Source organism: Nestor notabilis, unplaced genomic scaffold, assembly GCF_000696875.1.
Source record: "Nestor notabilis isolate BGI_N333 unplaced genomic scaffold, ASM69687v1 scaffold32529, whole genome shotgun sequence".
In the NCBI taxonomy this organism is placed as follows: Eukaryota; Metazoa; Chordata; class Aves; order Psittaciformes; family Psittacidae; genus Nestor; species Nestor notabilis.
Genome location: NW_009944665.1, coordinates 1 through 9532, shown reverse-complemented (window position 1 = coordinate 9532; position 9532 = coordinate 1). Strand labels below are relative to the sequence as shown.

General features: G+C 39.9%; 2 protein-coding genes across 2 annotated transcripts; one reads left to right on the top strand and one right to left on the bottom strand.

The window, feature by feature from the left end:
• Window positions 1-2284: 2284 nt before the first annotated feature.
• LOC104411958 (uncharacterized protein KIAA0355-like) lies at window positions 2285-5471 on the top strand (the record flags this gene model as incomplete). Its single annotated transcript, XM_010022518.1, has 4 exons — window positions 2285-2450; window positions 3129-3263; window positions 4260-4338; window positions 4896-5471. Coding segments are annotated over 4 exons (707 nt in total), but the record flags the coding sequence as incomplete, so codon positions are not given.
• Window positions 5472-8705: 3234 nt separating this feature from the next.
• On the bottom strand, window positions 8706-8793 carry SS18L2 (synovial sarcoma translocation gene on chromosome 18-like 2; the record flags this gene model as incomplete). Its single annotated transcript, XM_010022517.1, has 1 exon — window positions 8706-8793. A coding segment is annotated over one exon (88 nt), but the record flags the coding sequence as incomplete, so codon positions are not given.
• Window positions 8794-9532: the final 739 nt, after the last annotated feature.

Genomic DNA, 9532 nt, shown 5'->3' with positions numbered 1-9532 from the left:
TGGTACGGCCGCACTCAATGGTGGTGTGACTTCATTCAGGCCACGATAGTCTACTGTTAGTCTCCACTCTCCATTAGACTTTCGCACTGGCCATATGGGGCTATTAAAGGGTGAACGGGTCCTGCTGATCACTCCTTGGCTCTCCAGTCTATGGATCAGCTTATCCCCTGAGATACTGGGCAAGGTAGACAGCTGCTTAATTTCCTCCGTCTCCCAGGCAGCGATACCAAAAGCCCATCGATACCTGTTTGGGTCTTTGAAGTACCCTCTCCCTCTGAGCAACAACTAAACCATTGGTGTGTTATTAGCATTGTTCTTGGACTAAAGCTGAAACACAGCACTGCACTAGCTACTAAGGAGAAAAAATAACTGTGACAGCTGAACCCAGGACAAGTTTATAAAGCAAAAATAGGCAGTGTAGTTATGTTATCAAAAGCTGCTTAACAATTCCAAATCTGAATTAGCGTCATCTTATTTAAATGTACTTACAGTATATACTTAAGGAAGATTACAACGTTTAAGGATAAAATTATTTTCACCAAGTGCCAAATACATGTGTAGAAAGGGCTGGCATTTTTAGCATTTTGAATCCATTATATTTCTTTAGGATTGTTCTTTTGATCTTTGTAAAGCTACTTGTTCCATTGGATGGGTATGATGAATACCAAGGACTTTGAAAGTGGTAATTTGAAAAGGTGACTTACTCAAGTTGACAAATGGTGCTGTCGATTAAGACATATGTTCCTACAGTAGAATTGATAAGTAGACAGTATTTTCCACAGGTCTGGGGTTTAAAAAACCAAATAAAAATTTCCAATCAAGTAGACTTTTCCATTGGAAATACAACTTTTCTTCATGTAACCTGCCAAGCTGAGCTGTGATGTAGGTGTTTTCAATTTAAGTTCTAGTTAATGTAGCACAGAAAACTTTAAAACACAAAACACTTGTTCATTTCCAGACTTTGTACATTTGTCATTTGAAACAAATGGCATTGCTTTTTTGATATGCATTTTTAGAGCCTGAAAATGGTGTTTCTTTTCAGATGCAAATCTGCTAATAAAGAATTTTAAGAATTTATGGCCTTTCATGTCAAAGGCTTATCTAGTGACCAGAAATGTTTTGCAGTAGTTTTATAATCTGTGGGAATGTTTCGTTTCTGACAGCTGTCGGATAGCTCTGTCCCTTGCTTACGTAATAGAGAATGTGTAGAAACAAAGTTATGTTTTTCCTTGTCATTTGAATATGCATCCAACAAAACACTCTGGAGCTGTCTTCTTAGGGAAGGCATCGCATGAAAGACTGATTTCTGCTTTGAGCTGTGCATGCTTGGTGAATGTTCTTCAGTCTCCACTCTTAATTTAAAACTGAGACCAGCAAGCCAGCAGCTCTGTACTTCCTGCTGCAATTATATGCGTGTAGTCTAGGCATTTTCCATAGATCCAGTCAGATTGCAAAGTTTTCCCTCGGGGGAGGAGTGGAGGGAAAGACAAAAAGAAAAAGAAGCTGTGGAAACTCAAATTACACTGACTCACAACAGCATTCTTTCTACTACAAGAATTACTGGCTGTGATCAGTTGAGCATTTAAACCACTTCGGGATTAAGGCTTTTTCTGTCTGCTCAAGATCATGCTGATCACTTGTCAGATGCCTGGGACATGTAAAGCCCTTTAAGAATGGAAGAGTTTTTAAGAACTACTGCTTTTTTTTCTGTACACATCAATCCTACTTGGAAATACCTTGCAGGTCAGGATCAGAATGGTTTTCAAATTGCTGTCTAGTCTTCGTAGGAAGTAGGCAATTTGTGGGCTGTATGTTCTGATATGTTTAATCTGAGATTCTAATTTCTCAGAGTAAGCAGGATCACAGCATAGCTGGAAATCATATTGCAGTCTGGATATGACTGCAATCAGTCATATTGCAGACTGGAATCAACTACAATAATTGGTATGTTCCTTCTCTCTGAGATTGGGTAAATGTACAGGCTTTAATTGTGTCAGCATCTGCTGATGAGGTGTTGGACCTTTCAGTGTATGGACATGATCATAGTGACAAATACTGTTTCCCCGATAGAAGGCAAGGGGCAGGTGTACTTCCATGTGAGATGTATGGATGTGTCTTTACCGCTCCATGAAGAGCTATCAACTGTTGTGTGGCATTTGTTGTCTGTGAGGGAATTATTTTCTGTTGCTCGGGTATAGTCAAGCCTAAAGGATTAAACGAGGGAGATAACTGCAGTAGAAAAAGCTGAATGTCAGCAACTGACTTCTTGGTTTCTTTTGTTCAGTTGGCTCTGACCCAGAATTTGCCCGCTATGTTGCTGGGGTCAACCAGGCTATGCAGCAGAAAAGGCAAGCACAGCAAGTCCGTCGCCCAAGCAACACACGTAGCAACTGGCCTCTCCCTGATGATCCTCATAAAACCTGGCCCTTTCCGGAGTATTTCACAGAAGGGTAAGATTTGGAAGGCTACACATTTCTAGTGAATATGAGTCTGTTTTACTTACAAACTTGGCAGAATGTGGGAATATTGGGTGTTTTTTCCAATTGCTGCTGCATCTGTGGAAGCTGCACTTCATTATGTTGAGTGAGAAATCAGCCCTTCCTGCTTTGCTGATACCGAGGCACTGTCATTTGTTTGATGTCTCCTTTACAGTGGAATGTATATTGACGCTGACTTAAACACAGGAAACAAGGAGTTTATAGCACAGATTTATTCAGAATTGTTACCTTTCAGCATTTTGAAAACTTTTGAGACCCAGTTTTGATGAGAAGTGATGCTATTGAAGTTGCGGTACCTGACTGAATTCAGCTTTCCAGATTTTAGCCATCAATCTTGCTATGCTGTAAGGCAGGTACCTTACAGCAAGTACATTAGTAGTGCTTAATCTCTTCCAAATCTTAACTATTTGTCACAGCAGAAGTGTTTCAAGATCCTCTATTTGTCCTTCCTTAGAAGTAAGTGAGAACTACTTGTATTACAGATTTAATTTACAGATTTTACATTCTACAAAGTATTGAAATGTGCTATGAGGTATCACCAGTGACTAAGATTCAGCGTAACTTCCTAGGGCATACAGTCTGGAACAGGCACTACAAATACAAGGGCTAATACAACTCTTTGTCTTGCAGTGATGTGACAAATAGCTGGTCTGGTACTCAAGGAGACTCAGCCAGCTCAAGCGATGAGACCTCTTCAGCTAATGGAGACAGTTTGTTCTCCATGTTCTCAGGGCCAGACCTTGTTGCTGCTGTAAAGCAGAGAAGGTGAGCAAAATGAACATAAATATGTATCGCTTCATAAGAGTTCTTTCTCTGGTAATTTCAGTGGCCACACAAAGGGAATCCCTGCTAATTAGATGAAGGTATACAAACATCCGTGTGTACAATACTGATGATATGGATCAGTGTACAGTGTATCTGACTTTAATGCTCCCATATTGCATTATTTTAGTAGCTCTCTCCTTATACAAACTAGCACCTGTGCAAATAGCCAGCTGTTAGTTGAAATTCAGCATGTCTAGAAAAGATCTGACACTTTCCTTCTTACAAGAGTATCTATTTTGGATGGATGCCACTTCTTTCTAAACTGCTGAGACATTAGAGATCACCTTTGAATTGGCTTTCTAAACTGAGTACAGTTTAGAACATGCACACCCCAACCCAAAACAAACAAAACCCAAAACTGAGCAGATTTTGCAGAATGCACATGTCAAGGACTTCTATTTGGTGTTAGGTATTAAGTCACAAATTTAAACCAAAGGTAGAACATCTTTTCCACAGTAAATTCACTGTGCTTCAGCAGATGTTTCACTTGCTCAGCTGTTTCTTTTGTCTTGTCTGTAAAGTTATTTCAGAAAAGATACTTAAAAGAAAAGGCAAACAAAAAAAAAAACCCAACAAAACAAAAAACCACCAAAACCCAGAAAAAAATGAGAGCAGATAGAAAAAAAAGGCAATTTCTTTCTTACTGTCAGATATCTTGAAAGTGGGCAAAAGCCTGGCCCATCTTCCTCTCACCTCTAGAAATACATGTGTGTGTTGCTGAAGCAGTAGCTCAAAGAACAACTGCACTGTCAAGCCTCTGACCGTGTTCTGCTTTGCTTCTCCTTCCTGTACTGAGCAGACACGAAACAAGACTAAACGTCAGTACGCATTCTGGGCTGTCAGGTATGACAGCATGAAGCTGCAGAATGGTATGTGCCAGTGGAAGATTAATTATAAATAAAATAATAAAGTAAATGTTACTGTCTCTCTGGGCAGAAAACACAGTAGTGGCGAACAGGAACCTAGTACACTACCATCACCACCTCTTCTTTCTGCAGCAGACGACCGTAATCAGGTAAGCTAAGAATGGCTTTGCTTAGTCATTTTTCCTATTTGCATTTAGGGGTGGTCTACTCTAGGAAGACAACTATAAGAGCATCTGTATCTCCAGATAGATTAGCTGGACCCCAAGCCATCAGCACATAAGTAGTACTAGATGCTTTTATCAAACTTACCAGGTTTAAATATTAAAATTCAAGTTAAGCTAAGAGGCAACACAGTCAATTTTAATTGTTTGTGCAGAGAAAACTGAAGTACCACTAGATTTATTACTAGCCTTGCTAGAAATTTTGACTTGGAACAGGACTACTCTGTGTCAAGCAAATGTGCTGAATTAAATAAAAAGGTTTTTTAATAGGGAGGTATTTTAAGAATTGGGAGTGCTCTATCTATGTATCAATTCTGCTTTCAAACATAAATTTATCTTCTGAAAATTTCTTTAGGAGGAGATCAGGTGTCTTAAGTATTGTCACAGTGTTTTCTTACTGGAAAAAAAAACAAAACAAGCCAAAAAAACCCCCCCCCAAACCAAACCCCCACAAATCCCAAACCCAACTAATGTTGTTTTCTCAGGATAATAAGACCAAGACCTGGCCCCCCAAGGCACCCTGGCAGCATACATCCTCTGTCACAAGCACCCTACCTGGTCAGAGTACATCCTTGTATCCCATGAGCAGCCCTGTGAGCCAGTGGAGCGACACGATGCAGATCCTGCAGTCACCCATGTGGGCAGCAGCCAACGACTGTGCTCCAGCAGCAGGGCTTTCCTCTAACTTTGCCTACGCGCAGCAGCAGCAGCAGCAATCACAGCAGGCTTCCCAGCACAAACAGATGAATAAGGGCTTTAAATCTTTCCCAGTGAAGCACGAACGCAGACCGTCGTACCTGCATCAGTACTGACTGCTTCTCATGTTGGGAAATGCAGCACAGGGCCAAACATAAGTTACGTGTACTTTGTTTCACGATTGTGTATTGGCTATATCCTGTTTATCTCATTAAATATGGAACTGAGGGGGTTTGGGCAAGATATGCAAACTCTTGAATTCTGATTTACAGTGCTGAGCAAATATGGCCAATATGTTTGCTTGATATATATGAAGCAGCCCAAAACTGTGATGTAGAAATGCTTTAAAAAACATGTATATTGCCTTTACCTTCAAAATTTACTTTTTTTTTTTTCTAAACTGCTGAAGGACTACCATACAAGAAGCACTGTATTTTATAGCTATTTTTCATATAGATTTATAGTTAAACATCTTACTGAAACACACTGAATACGTTGAAGCAAATATATAGTGGTCACTTTGCTCAACACTGTGTTTAAATTTATAATGGCCAAGCTGTAAAGCCTTTTTATTCTCCATAAATAGCCTGTGGGCAGCTCTTTTTAAATGAAGTGCAGCAGCAGCTTTGTGTGTGCCACACAAGTGTGTGTTCATGGTGAGCCTGTTGCAGAAACACTGCGAAATTGAGTTTTGTGATAGTTTCCTTACTCTAAGATCAGCAACGGAACCACTCAAGCTTGTGTCACAAATGTTACCTGAGCTGCTTAAAGTAGATGGCATCTGTGTGGATAGTAAGACGCTGTTTTTTCAAACACATACACAGTTTCTTACTGCTTCGTTTGGCCAAAGGCATATCCACACAGCGCTTGTTAAGTGTGCAAAAGCATAGCCGAAAAGACTACTTGCATATATTTAAAGTCTTATTTCAGATGCTACAGTTGATTAAAAATTGTGAGCTGGCTCAGAAGATACTAAACTGAAATGTGGGATAGCAGTTAGTTAGAAGAACATTATTTTTTTTTTAAAGGATAAAGTAATTATTTGCAGTCAGTATGTGCCATTAAGTGAACCTGTGGAATTAGGAATAATCTTCCAACCAAAGTGGATCCGGGAGAGTGACTGGTGCTTAAAAATTGAAGAACAATGGTAAATATATGTATAGCTATCCCACTGTATATTAATTGAGATTACTGGAGATTCTTTATATAGTTAGAGCTTATTTAAATTTTCATATTTCATCTTTGAAAGAGTCTAAAAACCACAATATTTTCTGGTATAAGAGTTTTGACAGTATTAATCTTATTTTTGTATTTTTCTTAAGTCATATCATTCTAATACGTTAACTACTAGTAAAATGGTTTATTAGTTCTAACAACATAATTTTTCAATGAAGATAAAGCACATTTGTTGGTTTTGGTTTTACAAACTAAGTACATCTATATCTAAAGATACCAAAAAAATAAATACAATATATATATATATATAAAAGTAAAAAGTATACACAACACTAAAACTATTAAACATGTGGGTATTTAAAACCCATCCACCTTTTTTGTTTGTTCGGTGATGGGCTGTATTTGCAGGCCCTGATTGTTACCTTTTGTGCTGTTTGAGGATGCCAATGTTGCCTGTATTTATGATATTGTCACCATGTTTTCTGAAACTTCATACTTACCATGTTTACAAAGATTTGTTTGCTGTACATAGACTTTTTACAGTAATGTGCTTTGCACAATCAGTGTGGCTTCTGTCTGTAAATTGTTTATGGTCTGTACTACTATGATTTTGAAAACCCTCTGCTGAAAATGTTAGTGGTTATTTAACTTGATGAATGGTTTTTGAGTTTCCTAAACCTTGTCATTTAGAGCTAATATTAAACCCTAAATTCGGTTGTACTTACTGGTTATTCATACTAAGACCAAAATGGAAGTTAATGAAAACACTTAATTTTGATTTTTTTTCTGACAAGTGCCAAAATTACTGCTGTAGTTTTTGCAGTTTGTTCGTAAGGACAAATGCTGGCAAGTTTCTGGACCTACAGAAGTAAATCGTGAAAACAAAGCAAGTCTGTCTGCATTTTGACCATGTAGGTGCTACTCTGTCCTTTGCTTCCATCGTTCTGAACACTGGTAATTTTAAGAATTGCTGCACTTGGCGAATAAGTCTTGCCATTAAACTTCACTTACACTGCCAAGTGCAAGGGTTTGGTGCTTAGTTAACTTACCCTTATTGCAGTGCTTCTTGTGAATAGCTAATGCTTCTGAACTGGAACTGTACATTTTGTATTTTAAAGCTTCTGTAAAAGTAAACTATTTGCTTTATTAAAGATATACATTTAATAGGTCATACCTGTTTAAAATATGCACCTTGCTGAAAATGAGGAGCACCTTAAACTGTAACTTTGGTTTGTAAACAAAGATCTTATTTCATTAACATGGGATTGTTCAACAGTTTGAAAATTGTCAACTGCCTACTTACTGATTCATCGTGTAAAAATGAACTTTATGCACTGTACAATTTGAAGCATCTTTAAGGCTACTTTTTCAAGTAGGATGCACTGAAGAACATGATACAGAAAATGCCTTAGCAGTGCTAATGAACATTAGCATACTAAGTTACTTGAGCTTTTAGGAATCACAAAGTAACTTACTCTGATGGTAGTAAGCAAATCGTAAACTTCCCCCAGCTCTTAATAAGGCTGTTAGTGTAGCTTATGTCTGTCATACCACTGGAATGCAGTATCTGAGGTGTGCAAGCTGTGCTCTTTCTGGATGAGAGTACCCACGTGTACAGCAGACCATAAATGCTGACAGACACCCAGGAAGTGTACAAGTCCGTTGTGATTATGCAAGAATTTACTTGTTTACAGAGTCTACAGTACAGAGCATTTCAAGCAAAAAGGACGTCTTGACACAACTAGGGCAAACACACAGCCTTCTCTCACTGGAATAAAGGCTCCAATTCTCCCTTGCACCCGACTGCCACGTTATGCAACAGTCTCACCCTTCCTAGAGACATTAACATTTCTGCTTCACTACATCACCAAGCTGCTCTTTTGTTAACACACAGTGTGAATCCAGAAATATATTATAATTTACAAAGAACATCTTTAATTTATTAAGTTCTTACAGTACAATTTACAAAACAGTCTTCTGCTTTTGCATATATGGCAACAATTGACTGCCTTTGTTGTGCTTGGAGGTAGAAAGAAGTTATCCAGTTAAATGCTTCCCTGTTATTGTACAGTCTTAGTCATGAAAGTCTGTTTCATGAGACTGCATAGGGCCTCCAGTGGCCCCTCTGGTAGCACCTCTGTGCTGACTACCAGGCTATGTTCAGTAGTACACAACATGTAGTTTTTCAGAGGGGAAAAAAAAAAGGGCTATGAAAATGATCACCTTTAAGTTCTGCTTACAGAAGGGGGAAGAAGCTAGTCTACATTACATCAGAAGCTACATTCACATTTTCAACGTAAAAGCATGGATGACTTTTTACCTGCCTGTCAAGACCACACGTTCTCAGATCACAAAGCAGGACTCTAAACTAAGTAGTTCTACAGGTGGTTAAAGCATCCCTGCTTGTGTCCAGGTGAGCGCAGTCACTCTGCAGTCTTCTGTGTGCTGGGTGGTGTCGCATCAGCAATTGTAGCTAAATAAATGAGGTTTCTGTGCAGGATATGCTGGTACCTATGGCAGAAGAAACAAAATATCTGGGAAATATGTTCTTTTCTAGCAAACTACCCACACTTCAATAATCACCTTTATAATCTGATCAAGATTTGCTGTTAGGAAAAGAATTAGCAAACTAACTACGAAAATAACAGTAATAAATCAGGACAAACACCTCTACACCCAGTTCTTGTTCTAAAGCCTAGAATGCTGCACTGCACTGCACTCTGTAATCAGGTATGTGCTACAAACCGACTGCGACAGCAAACACCTGTATTAACTTCATTCTGCGGTCAATAATGGAAAGATGCAGAGCTTCAGGAAGCAGCCCGGGGGCAGGAGGTGACACAGCTCCGCTGCTGGGCAGGCCTGAGCCCGCAGCCGGCACGGCTTGGCGCTGCCAACCTGCCCGTTCCGGAGGTCCCCTCCAAGTTCAGCAAGAGCCGAGCTGCTGCAGACACAAGCTGCCGGCGCTCGCTCTCTGCAAACACCACTCTGTGTATTTCACACGCCGGGGGCGGGGAGGAGCTGGACCAACAGCGCTGGTTTTCACGCTAACGCGGAACAAAAGCCTTAGCACAGAGGAGCAGGTACCAGATCCACTGTACGCGGTGGTGCTTTCGCTCCACAGCCCCGTGAAAGGCATTTTTGGGAAGCCTCCGAAGCGGCACAACCGCACTTTCTTCACGCGGCAGGGCGGGAACCGTTTCCCCCCGGTCACAGGAATGCGCGGCCCGCGAAGCTCTGCCGGCCCGGG